Source organism: Aspergillus pseudotamarii (assembly GCF_009193445.1).
Source record: "Aspergillus pseudotamarii strain CBS 117625 unplaced genomic scaffold BDV38scaffold_39, whole genome shotgun sequence".
Classification (NCBI taxonomy): Eukaryota; Fungi; Ascomycota; class Eurotiomycetes; order Eurotiales; family Aspergillaceae; genus Aspergillus; species Aspergillus pseudotamarii.
In genome coordinates, this window is record NW_022475053.1 from 149,800 (window position 1) to 171,774 (window position 21,975).

The window sequence follows — 21,975 nt, forward strand, 5'->3', positions numbered from 1 at the left end:
TCATGCAAGCGCACCTCCGATTATTCCTCCTATAGTTGTTCCCGAAGGGTTTCCCTTGTGATAGCCCACACCGGCTAAGCCGACTGCCGCCCTACGGCCGATCTTACTAGCATGAGGATAACCTTCCGAGTCTTGGTACTAAAAGCCCGGCGATCCCAGAAAGGTGAAGAGTCATAACCTTTCATGCTAATGACTTGCAGGAGATAGGAGCACCAAAGGCCATCGAAATAAATACCGCCGGCTATCTCGCCTAACTTCTAGTTTTTATCGGCCTTTATCCTGAAAAGGCCTTGTCACGAACGCAGTTGTTTCCATACCATCCCTTACCAGGTATCATTGACAGCTGGGACCCTGTGTCCACCACCAATTCTCCGGTATGTTTGGTGATGTAACGTATTCGCCTTACCACCCCTCCGGGCTCCCTTGTTCCTGCTTTTAGTTCCCTCCAATCTCACCTCCTTGCTATAACATACTCTCTCTATAGCAAGCACACTTTCATTTGGTCCCGCGCGATGCTTTAAATGTATTCTTCTGATACCGACTATCTTTCTCTCTCTATCTCTTACATAAACTTGATTGTCAATACCTTTATCCCAGTAAAAAACTGACCGTCGTTGAAGTATAGCATACAATCTCCTCTCCATCTCTCTCATCTATCCATCCTACCATTCGTTTTTCTATCTTTATCGACCAGCTTAGTCACTCCGACTAAAAACGATCGCATCATCTCCCAACCTAAAGACTCATCTTAGTCGCCACTCCGGGCCAAAAGAGAGGAAACTCCGAAGCCCAAATTTTTGAGGGAGACGGAAACGGCTCCTGTGCCCCCACTGTCGAACAATTTATCTCTCCTTGGTGGGACCTGTTGGTGACCCGGTTTGCCTGTAAATCTGGACAGTGACCGGTCGATCAGTCGCAGGCTCCATACTAACTGCACCAAAAGAAAAACCTTCCGTTATCTTGTGTCATAGTTTTTTTGCGTTTCTTTTTCTTTTTTCCCTTTTTTTTTTTTTTTTTTTTTTTTTTTTTTTTTTTTTTTTTTTTTTTTTTTTTTTTTTTTTTTTTTTTTTTTTTTTTTTTTTTACAACCGACTTCCTGGTGCTTTTCTTTTCAGTCCTCCCACCTTTTTTTCTCTTTCTTATTTTTCAAGCACCGGCCTTTCGAGTTTCTCCTGATCTTCTTTACTTATCTCCTGGCAGCTGCTTGTTTGCGGCTGTTAGTAGAAACGCCATGGCCCTAAGTTTTTTCAGTGGTGGGGGCAGTGCAAGTCATGCGAAGTACTTCGATATCCGGTGCGTTACATCCCGCCGCAAACATTTCCGGAAACCCGAGTTCCATGTTAGAATTGACTAACATCCTTTGTTTTTTTTGTCACAGTCTTGATGAAGATTATATTCTTTTTCGCGGTGGAGAACAAGAAGCTGCCAGTGCACACTTGAGTGGAAAGCTTCTTCTTTGCTTATCAGAGCCGTTGTCGATCAAGCATATTCGGCTTCACCTCACTGGTATATCGCGAGTTTGGTAAGAGGCATTTTCCGGGTTTTACAGGTGGATTCCGGTAACTGACCGACGCGTTCAGCTGGCATCTGCCATCCAGTTCTGCTGGAGGTGGTAGGAAATCGTGGAGGGAACGAGTAATCTATGAAAAGACATGGAAATTCAGAGACTCAGGTAAAGGCAAAACGGAGCTTTTGCCTGCCGGCAACTATGAATACCCCTTCAATCTCGTTCTAGAGGGTAATATGCCAGAAAGTATCGAGGGTCTCAGCGATACCTATATCACCTACCGATTCAAAGCCGAAATAGGACGCAAATATGCGAAGGATATAGTTGTCCGGAAGCCATTGCGTATCATTCGGACATTGGAACCTAGTGCTCTCGAACTTGCTCATGCTATGGTGAGCAAAATTTCTCCTGCGCATCATTCCATGTATAGAATTACTAACCTTTATTTCTCCAGTCGGTGGAGAATATTTGGCCCAACAAGATCGAGTACTCGATAAGCACTCCAACAAAAGCGGTTATTTTTGGGACCAGCATCCGAATTGACTTCAAACTTATCCCACTACTCAAAGGTCTCACAATTGGACAGATTGTCTCTCAACTTATCGAGAGCCATGATCTCACCCTCAACCCTGAAGATCCTGACACTATTCGCAACACATATAAGAACACGCGCACTATCTTGAATGACGAGTTTGAGCTGGATCACGATAACGCCTTGGAAATTATTGATGAAGTGGCAGAGGGCTATCAATTCTCGCGTTATTTGGACCTCCCTAAAACCCTGACACGGTGCCTGCAAGATACAGATACGAAGGGCATCAAGGTCAGGCATAAGCTGAAGTTTCGCGTTCAATTGATGAATCCAGATGGTCACATTAGCGAGGTAGGTCATTCCCCACTCATTCGCCATAACGACCGTTCTGACAGTTTGGTTACAGCTGCGAGCTACGCTTCCTGTGTCGATATTTATCTCTCCAAACCTTGCGATCGACGAGAATAATAACCTAATCGACCAGACTCCACAATCCGCTCAACGGGCAATCAACGATATTGCTCAGCAGGCACCCCCGTTGTACGGCGAGCATCAGTTTGACCAGTTGTATAGCGAGCTTGACCCTAATGGTTACCGTACTCCGGGACCTGGAAGTGGCCCCGGCACACCATTTGGCACTCTAAGCCGCAACCTCTCTGCTGAAAACCTCGCTTCTATGAATGCTTTGACAAACACCGACATCTCCGCTTCTGCGCTACACAGCCGTCTATCAAATCTATCCAATCTCCATATCACTCGACCCCATCAGCCGTCGCCCACCGATCATGAGCCTCAGAACGACAGCGAACAACGGCGCTTAGGGGTTCCTGCAGATTACTTTGGACCATCATCGGGTTCTAATTCTCATAGCCCTTCGAGCCCGGTGCTCTCGCGGCGACCCTCTGATGAAGTTGACCATGAGCATGTTCCATCTGGAATGGCCACCCCGTTCCATCCTCAGTATGCGGAAGTGGAGACTCTGAGCCGTGTCCCGAGTTATTCGACCGCAGTTCGTACAACTGTCCGCCCACATGATTCTGAGTTGCCGGATTATGATGCTGTCGTTGCGGAAGACATTCCCGTCCCCCCACCTCTCCAGTCACCTCAGCAAGCCCATATCCGAAATGTTGGACGCGGATCTAGCCAACTCTTCCCTTCCCTTGACATTCTTCATCACCGGCCGGGCCTTGGTCACTCTCGTTCCTCTAGTCACGATGATGAGGACCGGAGACTGCGACTCGTTCAGGCCCGGGCCCGAGTCTAGATTCAGGACAGAGGCCGCTCCACCTGCATATCGGAGGGGAACTTTAAAATCTCCGGCCATGTGCATTCATGATGATTACGGTACTGTCAGCGCTGGACGCTGAGAGGCGCTACATTTCTGAGACTCCTGATTTCACGATAGAAGAAAAGCGTGTATCTCACTTCGTTTTGTATTTATATTAGACCGGGTATTGGGTGCTCCTGGTTGCTTCCATTTTTCTCTTTTCATATATCAATAGAGGTGGGACGGTATGGATTTGTTCACCGGCGTTTATACTAGATAGATGGGTTGGGTTTACAGGGTATGGAACGGCTTAGGCCGATGACAAACATGAGTTATGGCGACTTTTTACAAACACTTGATACCTATCATTTTCCTCTCGATACTTGTAGGAGAGCATTAGAGCCGTGATGGTAATATATATCTATCTAGCCTTCCTTTCAAAGCTAAACATAGCTAAACCTACGATCTACTATGTACTCGAGAATATATTCCTGACTGGAGTGGAGAACTCATGCAGAAAGATCCCCAATGATTCTCCAGCTCTTGCCACCGAACTGTGGCTGAGCCTTCGCGCTTTGTCTACTTTCGGATAGTTCGATCCACGAAGACTGTTCGAGCCACACATCGGCGTCGTTCGAATCTCGTCCTTAAGCAGTTTCCATTGGCTGGTTCCCTCGATGTGATTAGTTACGTGTGATACATTTTTCTGCGAATTGATTCTTTTTTCTCAAGCCTGTATGCCCATACTCTAGACATTCTAAAGAGTACTATCATGGCAAAAAGAGACGAGGACATCAAGAGTTCTGATCAAATCAATTGGGTCAACAAAGGTAATTAGAATTTCTGGGAACCAAAAAATTCCCATGATGTGACTTGTGTACCTGGGGACGAGCATCCCACCGGTGATGTGGACTAGATTGTGAGTAGCTTGAGCTGAGGGGTAAAAAACGCTAAGGAAGCGGTCGGTGACTTCATCTTTGGCGACCGTCGATCTTTTTTCTTCCACCTACTAATAAGTCCTTCACATCCTCCCTCCTATCCCATTTTCTCCTTTCCTTTTCTTTTTCTCTCCACGGGATTAGTATCCTAGCGATCCGAACCCGGTCTCTTTCCAGTTGGGTTTTCTAGACTTGGTAAGTTTCTAACGTTTCAATCTCCCACCTTCTTCACTTTTGCGGAATACCCATGACCCACTCCTCCCCTCACTTTTGACGGAATCGAAAAATGGAGCCACTGACGAATAATGGTACCTATAGCCTCGACTAAATTCATTGGCGGTTCCGGCTCCTCCACAGCGACAGCTACTTCCATTATTTATCCTGCTGCTGAATAGTTCTGTCACACAACTGCTGCAGATATCGCGCATCGCACATTCACCCCACAACCATGTCTACCCCAACCAGTCCCGTGGACCAGAAGCTCCCTCATCGGTCGTCGACCCTCACGAGTTCCATTGCTCCGGACCGCCGAGCCTCTATGAGTGATGATGAGGCCATCCCGGACTCTGATAGCAGCGAGGTACGCCTAGATATGCCACATTGCCATTCTATCCGTGGACAAATGTTAACGTTCAAGTTTCGGTAGACCACAAGTCTGCTCAACGAGCGTTTGCGCGCTTTGAAGCATATGTGTGGCTATCTGGAGGACTATGTCACTGTGACTTCGAAGGTACAGAAGTCGCATTCGAAGGACTATGAGAAAGTCCTCAAGGTGTGTGGGCGCTCTTTCGATCATTTATCGATCTCCCCATATGTCCAGATTAGTTAACGAAGGTTGTCACGATAGACCGTCAGTGAGCCGCTGAGGGAAGGTCATCACTTTTCCCAAAACACTGGCGGCGTGGCTTCCATGTTTGAGAACATCCGCGCTAATACTCAGGTATAATCTGCTCCGCCACTCCCAATATTTCTCTCGCCATTAATGCCTTGACAGGGAATGGTGAATATGTACCTCGAGACGGAGAAGAACTTGAAGGGAACCGTGTCTCCAACCTTGGAGCGTCTTCATAAGGAAATCAAGGCCAAGTCGAAGGAGCTTGCCAGTGGTGCTTCCAAGAGCGCAAAGGCTGTGGACAAGGCCCGAGCTGTCACCCAGAAGCATATTGAGCTCCTTGCCCAACAAACCGCATCTATGGATGCTGCCGCAGGAAACAAACTTGAACAATACCATGACCCTTACATCTTGCGCCGGGGTGTCAACCATCGTCTCAACAAGCAAATCATCGAGGAGAACAACAACCGCAAGGATATCATTGCTGTACAGAATAACTTCCAGCAGTTCGAGGCCCATGTTCTGCAGACCGTTCAGGGGGCCATGGAGCAATTCGTCCAGATCGTCTCTGGCCAGCTCGAGCATCAGGGCACTATGTATCAGGATATGCTGGGTTCCGCTCAGAAGATCCCCCCTGATTTCGAGTGGGTCAACTTCATCACGAAGAATGATGATGTCCTGATCAACCCGGATGCACCCCCGAGGACCCTCTCCAACATCACTTTCCCCAACATGGATCATCGTGCAACCAAGGCACTGATCGAAGGGTCCTTGGAACGCAAGTCCCGTGCCATGCTTAAGGGCTATAGCTCTGGCTACTACGTTGTCACCCCTGCGCGGTACCTCCATGAGTTCAAGGATGACGACGACTTCCGCCGCGATCCGGCTCCAGAGTTGTCCCTATACCTTCCCGACTGCGTCATTGGCGCGATCGACGGCGTCAAGTTTAGCGTGAAAGGCAAGGATGTCTCGGGCAGCAAAGTCGGCAACGCCTTCCACACCACCACTGAACTGAACTTCAAAGCACACACTGCCAACGACGCCGAAAAATGGTGGACCGTCATTAAGGATTGCACCCGTGGCCCGGTGCATACCGCTGCCGCTGTTGCCGCCGCCCCCACATCCTCCCAGCCTGCAAGCCCTGCCGTCGCCAATCCCCCGGCTTACAGTGAGAAGGCAAATGAGGCAACGAGCCCCGCCCAGGCCACGAGCCCCGCTGAGGCTACGGCTCCCCAAAGCGCAACTCAGGCCACAGCCCCTGAGAGCGCAACTCAGGCCGCGCAACCTGCACAGCCTGCTGCAAGCGAGGCAACTGCTCAATCCCCTGTCTCCCCCCCTGCAGTGTCTCGAACCGCTAGCACGGCCAGTGGACACTTCCATACTGCTCCGGGCGGAACCGCCACTACCGGCGACAAAGCATAAGTCAGCCCATTACTTTTCTATATCTAACTTGGATAATTTGCCTATAACGGTTACTATAATATCTTTCCTTCTTGAAAGCAGAGATTTAGCGATATACTTTCTTTTCAGAACGCTATTGTTCTCGTCTAACCTATTATCCACTTAAGCAAATTGCTATAGGTTTGGTACCTAAATTCCTTTCTTGTTGTAAAAATTTTAATTAGTTCATAATAATCAATTGGTCGAACAATGCTTGCTGGGTCCGCTAAGTTGAGTAGTCCTCAGTACACAATTTCTGCTCTGTCCAAACACATAATCGAACACGGCCTTCATAAATCACGAGGTTGAATGACAAGACGCTTCGAGACGGGAGTATCGATCAAAAATGGAATCATAGGCTAAAAAAAAAAAAAAAAAAAAAAAAAAAAAAAAAAAAAAAAAAAAAAAAAAAAAAAAAAAAAAAAAAAAAAAAAAAAAAAAAAAAAAAAAAAGGGGTTAGGCGAGGAAAATAGCTATGGTGGTATATGCCTAGAAGTCCTCAGGACTCTCAAGATCCTCCAATTTCTGACTAAGGAATTTACCTAACGCTGCAGATTTGGACTCTAGAGCGAGCAGAATGGACGGCGAGGATGACAGATTTAGGCTTGCCAATCGCGCGAGGTCGTTGCTTCGGTCGATTTCATACTGCGCTTCAAGTTGCGCATCTGATTGCATATTGACCTCGCTGTGAGTTCGGCTGGTGCTGTTGGGGGTTCCGTTGGTGGGAGTTTGGTGAGTAGAAGTACCGTTGGCGCCTGTTCTAGGCTCATGCAGGGGGAACTCGTCCGCACTGGGGTTTATGGAGCCATTCTGCGCACCATTTGAAGGGCCCGTCTCTCCCTCGGGCTCCAGTTTGGACGGTCCAACGGCGGCAAGGAGTACCTTATCCGCTATTCTGGTGACTACGGCGACAAGCTCGTCGAGTTCGAAGACGATGGACCCTACGTCGCCGAGAGAGACGGACTGGGCTGTCACATATGATGATGGGTGACTTGCAGGATTTACACCTGTTAGGTTACCACATGAGGCGTTCTTTGCGTAGGCTGTGTAAGCGGCTCCGTATGTTGCGCTCAGATTCCGCAGCTGCCGGGATGGAAGAGATGAGGCGTACGCAAATATGGCACCATTAGTGCCAAATACTCTACATGAATGACAGCCCATTAGCACAATAGTGGGGGTAGTAAAGCGATCACGATATACCGTACAGAATCGTGGTGATCTCCGGGGGCGAGAGGTTATCCTCTAGCAAGTCGCTGAGGGCCTCCGCGTCGAGCATTTTGATATCGGGAAGACCGGGAATCATGGTGTCGTGGTCCTCGCTATTTGAGATATCGTCGTAGGACTCTTCGTTTTCTAGGATCCAGTCACGAGGTGGTGACCAAGAACAGTCTTCAGGGAAGAAGAAGCAGTTGTCTGAGTAGTCACTGTCGTGGTGATCGTACTCGATCGGCTCGTCTGAGTACTCTAAGAGGTTTTGGGCGTACTTGACCGGGCTCTGTGCCCAATATGGACAGTGTTCCGCTTCGTAGAGAGCAGTTGATTCCTTAGAGGAATAACCAAATCGAACTGAAAGTTGATACTCAGCCATTTGCGTCTAGTGATAGCAGGACAAGTGGTGCAACCAAAAGTGGTTTAGAAGAATCTAGAAGCGCAAGGGCATGGGGATGATAGTCTTAAAAGGTGGGAAGAGGGAAGCTAATCTTAGACGATGTATAGCGCACCACACGATCAGGGGCACAAAAATGGTCAAGTTCGAGGAGGGAATGCGGCCAGAAAACGGGCTAACGCTCCCATTCCATGACTAGACCCAATGCCGCGCAATCCATTGTAGGCACGAGTTGATCAACATTGAAAACGTGGGGAAAGTAAACCGTGGGGGATGCAGGCCGGGTTGGGCAGGCAAGGAAGAATGCGAGATGCAGTTGGACAAGGCCACAGAAAAAGCAAGCAACGGAATCCACGCCAGTCGCGTGTGATCTAAGCAGACGAAGATCGTTCGGGGGAAATTTAGGGGAATCAACAAGAGAATAGCGGACAAACCTTGATGGAGGAAGAGGGCGACCTGCACTTGGACGACTAATCCGAAGCCACAATTTGATCAGATTATCGCCGGCAAATGCGGCAGACTAGATGTAGATACTTCGAGGTAAACTCTGACAGAAGTAGGGGATCAGATAGTATGTATACTAGTTGAAGAGGAAAGTAAGAGGAATGAATGGATGAATGAACGCCCATGTCATCACCCGATTGGGTGTTGTCCCCTTCCCTATCAGGCCACCGCCTTTGCTGCTGATTTGACTTACCCAAACAGGTATAGCCCTTTGGTCTCCAGCTCGATTTACATACAAGTGTTTGTCAGTCAAATCTTGAATATTATACTCGCAATTACTGTGTAGCTATTAAACCCCATGGGGAGTCCAAAATTAGCAGAGTCTCAGTCCCACAATGCGAAGATCAATTCGTATCACCAGGCTGTTTGAGTCATACTCATTTGTTATAACATTATATATTTGCGCTATGGTCTCGAACCTATTCCACCTGAGGACTGCGACTTGCAGTTATACGAGGGAATTTAGGGCCTTGCCCTGATGTGTGCATTAGGGACATCTGATATTATATAAACCATCATAGTCTTGTACATCTTCTGATTTATACGCTAGGTCACATCTAGAGGCTGGGAATGTGATGCCCAAAAAGTAGTAGGCTAAAGAAACAGAAAGCATAAAACCGCTGGACCACTTACAGGGCCGTATTCGCTTGACTGGGTCAGTAGGCTACTAGTACAGAGTAGCTACCTACTAGCCTCTAGTGATTGATTGGTGCTAGTACTGTATATATCACGTGAAATTGTACAGATGAGGTGCATTCAGGTACATTATCATTCTTTCACTCTCAACCAAAGGACGATTGTAAGTTTAGTGAATAAGTACATTGACAGGTTCTGATATATTCTTTTCATCTATACCTTAATCTAAGAGTACTTTTGCTGTAAGTTCCCATCGTTCGAAGGCAATACTCGATGGAGTGCCATAGCGTCATAGGGTGTCCCCACCTTTTCCACTGCAGGTTCTCTCCCTTCACGCCGCTCACTAAGCAATAGGAACACCACACCTATTTTTCCCCCCTCTTACCCCTCCTGTCCCTATGTTTGCTTTTCGTGCTTTTCCTTCGTTTTGCACATCCTCTACCAGGGTCCTCAACCTAAGGTTTTCTATCCCATCAAGTACGGCTTCAAGCAAAAGCTTAGGCTAAGATTAACCCCACTGGTGGTCTTGTCAGCTACTTACGAATTAATACAGGAACCAATCGGTATATCGCAACCATGGCGACGGATACTTCCAAGTATAAGCTCAATCGTTAGTTAGTTTCCAATTCATGGAATGCGAATGAAAGGCTGACAATGGCTCGGCTTGAACAGACACTATGATCCGGGTCAAGGACCCGAAGAAGTCCCGTGAGTACCTCTGCATCATGGCGTCATTGCTGGTTTAAAATAATCGTGCTTACTCAATCTTCTACCCTAGTGGAATTCTACAAGTTCCTCGGACTTTCTCAGATTCAACAACTCGATTTTCCTGATAACAAGTTTTCGCTCTACTTCCTCGCATACAATGGCCCGAAGTCCCTGCAGGGTGACCGTCACTGGACGGACCGCAATGCTGTTCTGGAGCTTACCCACAACTATGGCACAGAGAATGACCCCAATTACAGCGTAGCCAACGGCAATACGGAACCTCATCGCGGCTTTGGTCATATTGCCATCTCTGTTGACAATATCGAATCGGCCTGCAAGAGAATTGAAGATGCTGGCTATCCTTTCCAGAAGAAGCTCACCGATGGTCGCATGAAGCACATTGCCTTCGCTAAGGATCCTGATGGTTACTGGGTCGAGATTATCCGTCGTCATAATGAGGATGTGGGTACGACGACAGATACCGCCAACTACCGACTCAACCACAGCATGCTCCGCGTGAAGTGCGCCGAGACAAGTTTGAAATTCTACCAAGAAGTCATGGGCATGACCCTTTTGCGAACCTCCGAGAACAAGGATGCAGGCTTCAATCTCTATTTCTTGGGATACCCTGCAGGGAACCCCAAAGTGCAGGAGGATGCCAAGAATCCCGTGGCCGAGTGGGAAGGTTTGCTCGAGCTCACCTGGAACTATGGAACGGAGAAGCAAGAAGGACCTGTCTACCACAATGGTAACGCTGAGCCACAAGGGTTCGGCCATATTTGTAAGTGACCTGCTCTTTGCCGATGCCGTCATGAAGCTGGAAGAGCCCTTACCACTGACACTGCCATACTTGCTGTAGGCGTTTCTGTTGACGATCTCAATGCCGCCTGCGAGCGCTTTGAATCATTGCAAGTTAACTGGAAGAAGCGTTTGACTGACGGCAGGATGAAGAACGTTGCCTTTGTGCTGGACCCTGATGGATACTGGATCGAAGTGATTCAGAACGAGGCACTCAAGCGCACCAGCAATTGGTAAATCTCAGACTAGCTCTTGAGCTCTCTGCTGATTTAGGTATCACGGCTGCCGTCTAGCGCGTGGCACTTTTAGCTAGTAATATATATTATCAATGTTAGTATAATGAGAGCATATTTGTAGCTATTTATAAATGTCAATATCAATGTCCATTGAAAGTAGGAACTGCAATGGATCACCTGAGAGCGGGAAATTTTACCTCAGGTGGATAGTGATGAGTGTTGCGACGAGTCTCATAGGGCACTCTGGGGTGCAAGTGGGGCAGCTCCCCGCCCAGTCAGAAGCCATCCGCTCCTATCGTTTCCAGACTTCCCCAGGAACCACACCCCAGGGACCCAACAGCTTTTTTGCGCTGCCATGCTGAGCAACTTCATCATTCTCGCAAATCTTGCTATGGACATGTATTCTGCTAAGCCATCCTCTGTAGATGTCGGTTGACCCATGCTTTCTCTTCGTTTCGTGAATTAGCCGCCCCGGTTGCTTCTAAAAACCGGAGAGAATTTCGTCTCCCCCACGCTTCCCGCCACACTAACCTGTGCGATGGAGCCTGATTCAGAGAAGCCCAAGAGGGCGCCTCGCAAACATGTCACTACGGCATGTGTTCCTTGCCGGGAGAGCAAGATCAGGGTACGTGGGCGATTTTGTTCGAGATGCTTTGATCGATCATCACATGACCTATATTGTATTTTTCCCAACTGACGGCTCTTTACCAGTGCGACGGAGCTACTCCACATTGCCATAACTGTGAGAGGAAAGGCAAAGACTGTAAATACCAACACGGCGATGACAAACGGAAGTATGTTTAGCTCATCTTATGTCTACTGCTGGTCAATCTGGAATTGCATATCGTGTCTTGAGTACAGCAGATCTCGCGTTCCCGAGAAGGCAGGCAAGGCTTGTGATCTACGCTCGCGCACGGCAGACAGGCGCTGACTAGCTTTACTTCAGGGTATCTCTTCGTGCTGCCACAGAGCTGTTCTCTGCTAGAATAGATCAACTGTGCCAGTTCATTTATGACCATGGGCTGGAACCGCCCCCAATGAAACCCGAGGATGAGGCGGGGGTCAACAGAGTTTTAGATACGCTACAGATTCCTCGCGGGCTAGCGAAGAAAAGAGAAACGAGCGTATCTAATGAGATGATCTCTATTCCGCCGAAAGCTAGTGCGCATTCACCGGCGCACAGCAGCCCTTCAGCTTTGCAGGATACAAATGAGCGCCCTCCAGAGATTCCTTCACCGCCACAGAATGCGTTGTCTAATCAAAAGCTCGTTCCTTCGGCTGAGAAAGACCGAGAAACAGTGAACTCGTTTGGGATCAATTCTATTCCTACAAGCCATTATGTTCCTGCGAATTGGAGTTTTACACTTCCAACGGCGGAGAGTTTGGACACGATCTATGCCAATCTAAATGACGGCACCAGTCTTTCGCAGGAAAACAGTCTTAGTCCGGAAAGTCTGCAGTTGACCCCGGATATGCAGCAGCAGCCCGGAGAGTTGCTCAGGCAAGCGCGTTACGAGAGAGAGTATGAATCAGACAGCGGCGACGAAGACGAGGCGGAGAAAGACGTTATCGAGCAAATTTCGAATCGCATTGGTACTCTAAAGATTGCGGGCGATGGTCACTTACGCTTTTATGGAGCGACGTCGAACCTCAACCTGGTAGATGTTTCTGCGACCCAACAGCGCCAACGTCCTGATGCGCGCACAGTCCGGCATGATGGACAGGATATCCTGAATCATTTACGAGTTGGACAGCCCGTTGACCAAGCACTTGAAGACCACCTTGTGGAGCTGTATTTCACTTGGCAGAATACAAGCACTTATGTGGTTGATAAAGATATGTATATGATTGCGAGATCGAAGTGGAGGAATGAGTATGATGACACGCCATTCTATTCGGAAGTTCTTACGAATGCGATGTATGTTTCATGCTAGACACCTAGCGGTATACGGACTAACGAAAAGCTAGGTGTGCTATTGGAAGCGCTTTTGAAGCAAGATATCATCCTACCTTTATCACCTTTCCTAAATCTTTGTCAGAATTCTTCGCAGACAGGGCGAAGGCTCTTCTAGAGATTGAGCTGGACTCTCCCTGTGTTGCCACAGTACAGGCACTTGTAATTCTGAGTTGCCACGAAGGTTCTGCGAACCGTGATGCTCGTGGGTGGCTGTATAGTGGTATGTAGTAAATGCTGAGGATTAGAGGCATATGACGCTGATACTGGTTTAGGGATGTCCACAAGGCTCGCGTTCGACCTTGGACTACACATTGACATGACACCCTATGTTGAGAAAGGAGAAATAGGTGCCTTTGAGGCTGATGTGCGGCGAATAGCGTTCTGGGGGAGTTACACTGCCGATCAGTATGTTTGGTTGACCCGTGGTGATGTATTTCAACGGTCTGACATTGCTATAGCTTCTGGGGCTTCTATTTAGGAAGGCCATTTCGAATGAATGCAGGGGACATCACCGTCCCGAAGCTTGCGTCCGATCTAGGCGCAGAGAAAGAAAGCACATGGTATCCTTATGGACTTCCAACGAAATCAGACATCCTGAAGCACGGTCTAAGGAATCCAAATGAATTGATCAGCAGACAATTTGCCGTTCTATGGGAGATAATCTCTCCTGTTGGTCATATTTTGTGAGCGCTCAATTTTCTGAAAGCACGGCTTAATGCTATCATTTCCCACCACGTGTACTAATGCGGTGCAGGTATGGTTGCTCCGATATCCCTCGGCATGACCTCCAAAGGTTATGCCATAGGGTAACAGATGACTTGTTTGCCTGGAAAGCAAATCTGCCGTCTATTCTGGATATTAACCTCGAGAACGATACAACTCCTCAACTCCCCCAGCTCCTAATGCTCCAGTATGTCTATGTGTTCTGTCTGAATAGAAAAATCATCAAACGGATAAGCTGACTCGAATGCAGTATGCAATATCACCAAATCGTGATTTTCACGCACAGACCTTGGGTTTCGAAAAGTTACATCCAGCCGCGCGCTCCTCGTCAGGGACCGGGCTATCACCATGCTCGGCGAATGTGTATCGAGTCTTCGACGGCAATCGCACGGCTGCTCCATATCTACGAGAAGTTCTATACATTCCGTCGCATGAACAACCAAGTTGTGGCCATCATATTCAGCGCGGCTTTGATGCTCCTTTACGTCACAATTTCAAACACTTCCACTTCTGGCAGAAGTCCCAGTGACAACCCCAACAACAATGCGGAAATGGTTGCTTATCTGAATCTTTGTTTCCGTGCATTGGACGAACTGGGCCAGTCGTTCGAGAATGCTAAGCGGACCCGTGACTTCCTAGTCAGTCTACAACGAAGGTGGCAGGCCCATATGCGCAGGTCAGGTTCAGCTCTGAAGCGCCAAATAAGCAACCGTCCATCATCGCAACATCTAGTAGGCCTTGGCTCGGACGCAGATGCTTCCAGGAAAAAAACACGAATCACAGCCCCGAGAAGCCAGGTCAACTACCTAGTCACTGCGACAGCGACATCACAGGCCACTACCGCCGTTCCTAACCAACCGCAACCCTCTGGACAGCACCCTCTCGACGCGACTCAGCAAATCGGGGTGCCTGGGGAGTTCGATTGGATTCGCAATTCTGACCTGCAGTTGCTTTCGGGCAATTTTGGAGATAGTAGTTTCTCTCAACTTGGCAACGTCAATACGTTCGGGGAGGACCCTGCATTGCCCAGTCTTTCGGATATTGAGCCCTGGTGGGATACTCCAAATGGGAACACTTTCGGGGGGTCTTCTTTATAGACATTATAAAATAGAAATTAATATGTGTTAACCTGTCCTCAACCTTGTTCTTGATTTTAAATGGGTCGCAGGCCATATATAAGCGCATTGTATTTCTGCGCACCTTCTTGTTTCCCAATCAATGCGATAGGATTGGATTAACCTATCCTCGACATTCACATCTGATGCATCGTAGATCATATATGCTTCATAAAAGCAATATTTCAAGAACAGCTCCTATGGCTCAGTTGGTAGAGCGCATGACTAGTAATCATGAGGTCCGCGGTTCAAATCCGCGTGGGAGCATTCTGATATCCTTTTTGCCTGTTTTCCTTTTTCATCTTGTTTTTAACTGGATCATCCCCATCTTTGGGGGTCCTTTGATCACGCAACATACCATCCTATTCCCTACCACCGCTCTGCCCAGAGGCTGCCTACGTCCAGGAGGGACCTAACACAGCGTAACTCGCTCCTCACCAAAGCGAAGCCTTCCTCGTGATACCAGAAGCACACACCGCATTGCATCGACCATCTCATGACCCTGTTGACACAGGATCGAGCATCATGGATGTGGAGCAGTTCGGTTTGGCTTAATATCACCGCACCCACTTCCTTCTGGAAAAGGCAATGGCATATCTTTGCTCACCAAAAACCGTATGCACGGTAGAGTCACTTGTAGGTTTTTAGTGGGTCGACTGCGGCGAAGTAGAAGTCGCCTCGCACGGCTTCCGCCGTAGTCTGAACCATCCGGTGACTATCGTGAAAGACGTCTTTCGACGACGGCGGGGACAGTATTCAGCTCCGTATCATGCTCACAATTAGGTTGGGTACGAGGCTCTTAGCTCGTATTTGTAAATGACCCGTTCATCGCCATATCCTCTTTTAGTAGATCCTCCTCATCATCGCCATCCATCCATGTCCACAACTCTCTGAGTCAGCAGCATCTCTTAGTTAACTTAGATTGTCCCCAGGAACCGGATACTCTCGCCCCAGTAAGAGACTCAGGAGACAATAATCCCAGAATATCCTTCCTTGGCGATCGAAGAAAGAGCAGCGGGGACACAAATGCATCAAAACACCGTTCCGGAGTTAACCAACAAAAAAAAAGCCCCCCTTTTCGCGCGTAAAGCCATGTGAGCAAATCCTGTATATAAGGGGTTCTTCGCGACGGTAACAACTGTGGCGGTGTTCACTGATGTTGATTGAGCGGGCGCAAGTAGTAATGGCTAGTAAGAGTAGTAGTACTTGTCTAGCGCTGTCCAATCACAGACCGGCTTCGAGAGCGCTGCTACTACTGCATTGATCGACTTCGCTTCTGTAAGCGCTAGCATGAATATCACAGAGCCGCCGATGTGGGTGCCTAGGATGCCTAAACGCATGGGCTGGAGGTTCTGCAGGATTCCTGTCGAAGCTGGTGAGGTTGGGTAATAGTAGGATTCTTTCTGAGGGTTGGTGTTTGGAAGTTTCCGGGTAATCGATTGTTACGATTGTGGTATTGGGTTTAACTTAGCAGTTTCGGTGGTTTTATGGTGTGGTGTCGAACTGGGGTCCTTGAATAAAGGATCTGGTTGTACTAGTAGACAGATGATTACATTTGGATGACTTTGTGGTGAGGATGATGGTTGGTTTGTCTTTATACTGGGTATTTTGCTAGTTTCGGGTTATTGATGATGATGTCTAGGGTTGCTTACTTTAGGGATATGTATTCATTATTACCGACAGGAATCGAATGACTTGAGATTAGTATGAAACCGAGACGTGCCTTGTGCTCTTGTAGACTGGCTGAACGACGAGTCTGTCGTGTGACAGGCAAAGGGGGTGGTTTCAGAGGTGTTTTGAAAGCAATGCGCAAGTATGCTCATATACAAAAAGGAAAAAGTTCAGACGGTCGCGGGAACTTTCCAACAACGGCAAGGGAACGTTGCCACAGAGAATAAATAGCGGGAGGGTTCGAAATCCTCGTTGTATTCCAGAATAGAAATAATGGATTACTTTTTGTGTATTCTCTTCTATCGTCCAAGAATGCTGTCACTCAGTCCCCCTTGTCCTTGCCCTTGCCCTTTCTCATTTGGAATCTTTCCTCGAACCTTGATTTAAATAAATTCTTCTCGTTAAAATTTATCGATTGGTTTGGTGTAAAATACCGCTAGCCGCCCTCCCAGCCGGCTGGGCAATGAATGACCCTTTGACCCTTTCTGAGTATATTCAGCTCAGCCTCTTCTCACCAAAGCGGCCTCCGTGCATCCTTCTATTTATCGTGGCGCTGAGCCCAGTTTTTCACTAATTTATGCAGAGATAGATTGTCTCAAGATAATTGTTGTCCAATATGGCCGATCAACAGGAGTCTCTTGTTGATATTGTTAAAACGAACAAATTTATCACCAAATCAGATGATGAGGTTCTTGAACTTTTCAAGAACGCCTTTGAGACGGAGCTCAATCATCTAAAGAATGCAAGTCCCACCGTGGAATCCGGCGCAACGAGGAATTGGAACGGGACACCATCACAGAAAGTCTTCGGGAAGGATTTCCATGAAGTGAATCGAACACTAACCAGCATGTTGGCCATCAAATGGATCCTGGCGGGCGACTATAACACTTTCACAAGCGGCCAAGATAACGGGAAGCTTGAAGAGGGCTCCTTCATGAAGTTGCGGGAGTTCTTTTGCCATGGCTTGCCTAACCCAGAGGATCTATACGCTCTTATTGTTGCAATTGCAATTGACGATATCGGGAAGGATAAAGCTCTTGCCCAGAGCGTGGAAATCCCAGAAAAGAACCATGGAGAAGTGTTGCTCAAGGCTGCGGAGAAGGGATTAGTGCCTGCGTTGGAAACCATCACAGACCAAACCAAGAAACATAATATCATCCAGAGCCTGAGGATCGGCTCGAAACTTGATATTTCACAAATAGTTCAGGGGGAAACAGTCCCGCACAGCATGCTTGCTCTGAATAATTGCCACAAGCTTCAGGATGCATTCAATATCAAGGCCATGGTAACGTTGCTGGATGTCGGAGGGGCTGCTGCGCATAGTGACCCGCGCGGGTGCATTGTGATGACGCAGCCGATATTCAGTCACTATATGAAGGCAATTGAGCTCTTGGATGAATATCGCAAGATGGAAAACTCAGACTGGCCAGAATGCTACGACAACTATTTGGCTTACCGTGCTGATATTCTGAAGGCCGATGGGTTCGCTTCACTATCTACTAAAATCTCGGAACAGCGTGCACTTCTTCGACTTCTTTGCATGGGGCGAGTGGAGACGAAGGGGAAAGCAGAGCTGTTTCAGAACGCTTTTTCGGATTTGCCATCTTCTACAAAGACGGATCTGGTGCAGGGACTGAGTGTAAATGGCATTCAAGATGGCACTGCCATTCTTCCCTACTACGCACCCGGTATCCTGTCAGAGGTGCTGAGGGGTATACCTGAAGGGAGAATTGTCCAGTACCTGGAAGCGTTTATGCAGTTCCTGGCTGGAGTATATGATGGTTCCAAACCTGAGCCTGGCGAGCCAGGTGCCCTTGAGGAACGTGACTTGGCCCCCATGCAGGGCACGGTTAAAGGCCCCGAATTCAAGAATGATCCACAAATCTTAGCGACGGCCAGACTATGACGAAGGGTGAATAGAGGGTTTTTTTTTTTTTTTTTCTCCTATTCTTTTCTTTTTGCTATCCAAGTCTTTTGCAGGGCCTCTTTTGTGTTATATTTGTTTTAACAGGTTTGAAGTTGTGCCTAGACATGGGGAGTTGAACGCCTGGTTTCATGACATGCTGATGCTATTAGAATAGTAATGATAAAATATGGCAATGAGATGACAATGATGAATAATGAATGGATGAATGAACCAAAAATTAAATTATATCCACATGATGCTTGTACTTATAAATCACTATTGCTATCAATCGCTGAGACGCCAAAGAAAAGCCCCTATTTTGATTAACCGAGACGTGTTCATGATCATAGAATTAGTTGGCTTCCAGTCGACTAAAGGAAGCACTCTTCAGGGGATCATCCATATCAAGCGCGGCACCGGTATCACCTCCAGACATGGAACGAACTACTTCGAGTGACAACTGCGGATCTTTGGAGTAGACCCGCAAGCCCACGACACATACAGCATTCCAAGGGTCACTGGTGATCTCCTCCAGACAGCCATTGGATGTCAAGGGTACAGACTTCGGCTCTGCCGGCTCTTCAGGGGGCATATCAAGGTCAGGGTCAAACTCGAATCCTTCCAACATGTCCAGATCTTCATGGTACGATGAGACACTGGAGTACGTGGAGTCTAAAGTCGACTGTACCGACTGTCCTTTCCCGGTAATCTCGGCCTCGGAAACATGAACACCGTTGCACTGTATGATTGGCACGCTTTCATTCCTTGTATGCTCCGCACCAAAGCCACCGCCTGAGCCGTTACCCAATTCTACCGGAGACTGTACTGGGCCGTCAGTGAGAATCTGCTCGATGGCTTTGTTTCTAACGGCGTTGCTATGGCTTTTGGCAGAAAGCCTCTCAGCCATTCTTTGTTTCCGAGCGGTCATCTTCTGCTGCCGAATCCAATCTTTTTGCAACCTCTTCCTGGTGGCCTCAATCCGTTTCTGTCTTTCTGCTGCCTTGCGACGTTGGTCTAGTTCCTCGCGTGCTCGCCTCTCATCCTCCGTCTCGGCTACCATGCCTTTGGCATGTGCCAGATCGTAGGAGAGACCGATCTGGACGAGTTTTTCTCGTTTGATCGGTGCTAAGCGGCTTACCGCTTCCTCGGTCGACTCCATCTCACCGTTTCTGTACGCCGTGACCTTCATCAATACATGGTAGCGGCCAGGCTCGAGATCAACTTCTGCGTTCACGGATCGACAGATCAAGTGGCTGCTTTGGCTGCGCACCATGTAGTCATCTTCCCCTTCCTTTTGCACCCGGAACTTGAGGACGAAGCCGTATTCACCAGCTAGTCCCCTGAAGTAGCGCGAGTCCAACTTTTTAGGTTAGTGGGGTTTCTCTTAAGTCATGCGTGCTAATGCAGCCTGGATGCAGGTGCTTACTTGGGAGAGAACGAGGACTACTGGGCCTGCTTTGGTCACGTTCACCATGAATTTAGTGCTGTGGTAGTCGGCAGACCATGGCACATTCACGGTAGTCCACTGCTGGGCGATTGACCATTCCGGTCCAAACAGACGGGTGCGGTCGAAGTGCTGGTATTTCTTGAGAAGGTCGTTATAAGAGATCCAGAAGAACTGTGACATGTGTTGTTAGCCTGTATCTCGTGCTAGACCAGATCTGAGGGGCCATACACCATCGTTGCCGAATTTATGTCCTAGTTTTTCCATCCACTCCGGTGTCCATTGCTCTGACCCGTCACTCCATGCGCCGGTCCATTCTTTCTTACCCCAAGGGTTCCTGGATTGATCAGCTAGTGATGCAGTGTCACATTCTAGGATAGACATACCTTAGACGAAGCAAGCGCTCTCCATCGATTTCTTTTGCGTCCATAATCGAGTATGAATGGTTCTCGGATATACCCTTTCTGTCTCTTGGAGGGCCTTGATACTTCGGGTCCAGCCAGTTAGAGTACAAGCCTGTACCACAACCAAAAAGGAAATCTTTGTTGACTTTCATGAGCTCTTCCTTCCAGAATCTATCTTTGTCTAGGATGCTGCTCGACAGGATCTCGGAAGTAACACCACCAGTTAAGTCTTCAATAGCCTCCCTATATAATGTTAGTTGCTAATAGAATCCTTCGATGGGTAGTGGCAACACTGACCCTACAAAACCACCTTCGATGGCCGAGAAATCGCCATGGGCTTTTGCATAAGCTTTTTCAAGCAATGGCAACCAAGTCTCGTTCTCATCTACACACCGAGCGAAGTACAAAGCTCGCGATCCAGTCTGCCAGACCTTTCGATACTCTTCTTCTGTATCAGCCCGATTTATGTCGTCCCAAATCGGCCGCTCATCGACGGATTCATCGTAGTCGGCCGCTCGCAGGTACAATTTGTCGTCCACGATACATTGTTGCCATTCACCATCTGGAAAGTGTAAGTGTCTTTTGCATCAGCAAAAGATTGACACAAGATATCACATACCTCGATAGAAGACGAATCCATAGACGCCGATCTTCTCATCCCGGGCTACACAAATCTGCTCAATCAAACCCTGTTTATTGCCCATTGTGCAGAGGGCAGCCATGAACCAACAGTCACCGTCGCGACCCTGACGCACGTCGGAAGCAGTTGGTCCATTGACGAAGAATCGTGGCTTCTCAAAGATTTCCTAAAACCACCTGTCAGATCATAGCTATTTTTTGATCGCAGCGGCATGCGCTGCATAACTTACTGTCACTCTCTTCACACCTCTGGGGCGCATCTCCATATTTTCCTCCTCGAGCGTATCCAAGCAGTTCCTCTTTCCTGACTTGAGATCAACTTCTATGTCGAAATGCGGGTCTGTATATTTTTGGTTCAGCCGCTCGCACTCTTTCACAATGCGATCGACGGCCCGTCGACATTCCTTGCGGGCTTCCTCATAGGACTTGCCCGCGTCTTGTCCCTGGATAACACCTTTCGGTACCCTTTCTGCTTTGGTACGTGCATAGGGATTGTCGGGCAGTACAGTATAGACTCTACCTGGGAATTTGGAGTTGAACTGGTTCCAAAATTGCCGCAGGGTTTCCTGCGGCGTTTGGCTTGCCCTTCGCTTTCGACCCCCCGAGCGTGTTGAGAGTGGTGGAGTGAAAACCATGTCGGTGAGGTCGTCGTCGTGGTCCATTTTTGCGAGCCTTTTCTGGGCTCTACTGGCTAATGGCCTCAGGTGGGGTGGTGATGAGTTTGAGATTTGGTCGCAGCACCGAGAGTCACCGATACAGCTAAGGGGCTTTTATACGTCGAAGGAAGACGTTTATTTTCAGCTCAAAATGTAAGGAAGAAAAAAAAAGAAAAAATCAAGGCGCAATCTAATGATAGCCTTGAAACAAAGGCTTCACACGGCCACCTCGTGTCGATACCTGAGGCTGAGCGAATCAGATTGATAAAGTTAGTGGACTGGACCTCTCTCGTCACACACCTTTTAATACAAAATGATAAGTGAGCCAATCGGGGTGCCGCATGATATACAGTCTAAAATTTAGCCCGGGACGCCTTGTACGCAATGGCAGGGTTTAGCTCGTCTTCTTTAGTTCAGCGATTCGGAGCATAAGCGAATGATATGCAAGCCGCGCTTA

General features: G+C 48.1%; 8 protein-coding genes and 1 non-coding gene across 9 annotated transcripts; 7 read left to right on the top strand and 2 right to left on the bottom strand.

Moving 5' to 3' along the window:
- Nucleotides 1–1,076: 1,076 nt before the first annotated feature.
- Nucleotides 1,077–3,980, top strand: BDV38DRAFT_251047 (arrestin family protein). Its single transcript, XM_032055014.1, has 5 exons — nt 1,077–1,292; nt 1,378–1,521; nt 1,580–1,898; nt 1,961–2,389; nt 2,445–3,980. Exons 1-5 carry the CDS (start codon nt 1,231–1,233, stop codon nt 3,300–3,302), a joined length of 1,812 nt encoding a protein of 603 aa, XP_031911907.1. The 5' UTR covers nt 1,077–1,230; the 3' UTR covers nt 3,303–3,980.
- A 6-nt stretch (nt 3,981–3,986) lies between these two features.
- Nucleotides 3,987–6,946, top strand: BDV38DRAFT_251051 (PH domain protein). Its single transcript, XM_032055015.1, has 6 exons — nt 3,987–4,438; nt 4,562–4,823; nt 4,890–5,015; nt 5,091–5,183; nt 5,238–6,889; nt 6,924–6,946. The coding sequence occupies exons 2-5, from the start codon at nt 4,692–4,694 to the stop codon at nt 6,495–6,497; spliced, it is 1,611 nt and encodes a 536-aa protein (XP_031911908.1). The 5' UTR covers nt 3,987–4,438; nt 4,562–4,691; the 3' UTR covers nt 6,498–6,889; nt 6,924–6,946.
- A 58-nt stretch (nt 6,947–7,004) lies between these two features.
- On the bottom strand, nt 7,005–8,103 carry BDV38DRAFT_272502 (uncharacterized protein; the record flags this gene model as incomplete). Its single annotated transcript, XM_032057500.1, has 2 exons — nt 7,005–7,656; nt 7,721–8,103. The coding sequence occupies 2 exons, from the start codon at nt 8,101–8,103 to the stop codon at nt 7,005–7,007; spliced, it is 1,035 nt and encodes a 344-aa protein (XP_031911909.1).
- A 1,360-nt stretch (nt 8,104–9,463) lies between these two features.
- On the top strand, nt 9,464–11,169 carry BDV38DRAFT_123417 (lactoylglutathione lyase GLO1). The gene is made up of 5 exons (XM_032051148.1): nt 9,464–9,503; nt 9,815–9,871; nt 9,934–9,969; nt 10,040–10,750; nt 10,829–11,169. Exons 2-5 carry the CDS (start codon nt 9,838–9,840, stop codon nt 11,002–11,004), a joined length of 957 nt encoding a protein of 318 aa, XP_031911910.1. The 5' UTR covers nt 9,464–9,503; nt 9,815–9,837; the 3' UTR covers nt 11,005–11,169.
- Nucleotides 11,170–11,541: 372 nt separating this feature from the next.
- Nucleotides 11,542–14,780, top strand: BDV38DRAFT_284528 (transcription factor domain-containing protein; the record flags this gene model as incomplete). Its single annotated transcript, XM_032060292.1, has 8 exons — nt 11,542–11,628; nt 11,715–11,797; nt 11,950–12,921; nt 12,972–13,180; nt 13,233–13,365; nt 13,419–13,643; nt 13,715–13,882; nt 13,934–14,780. The coding sequence occupies 8 exons, from the start codon at nt 11,542–11,544 to the stop codon at nt 14,778–14,780; spliced, it is 2,724 nt and encodes a 907-aa protein (XP_031911911.1).
- Nucleotides 14,781–14,982: 202 nt separating this feature from the next.
- On the top strand, nt 14,983–16,538 carry BDV38DRAFT_251089 (uncharacterized protein). The gene has a single exon (XM_032055016.1). The coding sequence runs from the start codon at nt 14,999–15,001 to the stop codon at nt 15,212–15,214; it is 216 nt and encodes a 71-aa protein (XP_031911912.1). The 5' UTR covers nt 14,983–14,998; the 3' UTR covers nt 15,215–16,538.
- Nucleotides 14,993–15,065, top strand: BDV38DRAFT_t164. Its single transcript has one exon. It is a non-coding gene; the product is annotated as a tRNA-Thr (tRNA).
- A 234-nt stretch (nt 16,539–16,772) lies between the features above and the next one.
- BDV38DRAFT_251090 (uncharacterized protein) lies at nt 16,773–18,427 on the top strand. The gene has a single exon (XM_032055017.1). It carries the CDS (start codon nt 17,086–17,088, stop codon nt 18,373–18,375), a length of 1,290 nt encoding a protein of 429 aa, XP_031911913.1. The 5' UTR covers nt 16,773–17,085; the 3' UTR covers nt 18,376–18,427.
- On the bottom strand, nt 18,396–21,769 carry BDV38DRAFT_251091 (calpain-like protein). The gene is made up of 7 exons (XM_032055018.1): nt 21,093–21,769; nt 20,843–21,029; nt 20,521–20,785; nt 20,206–20,466; nt 20,051–20,156; nt 19,802–19,993; nt 18,396–19,735 (listed from the first exon to the last, which is right to left on the bottom strand). The coding sequence occupies exons 1-7, from the start codon at nt 21,522–21,524 to the stop codon at nt 18,728–18,730; spliced, it is 2,451 nt and encodes an 816-aa protein (XP_031911914.1). The 5' UTR covers nt 21,525–21,769; the 3' UTR covers nt 18,396–18,727.
- Nucleotides 21,770–21,975: the final 206 nt, after the last annotated feature.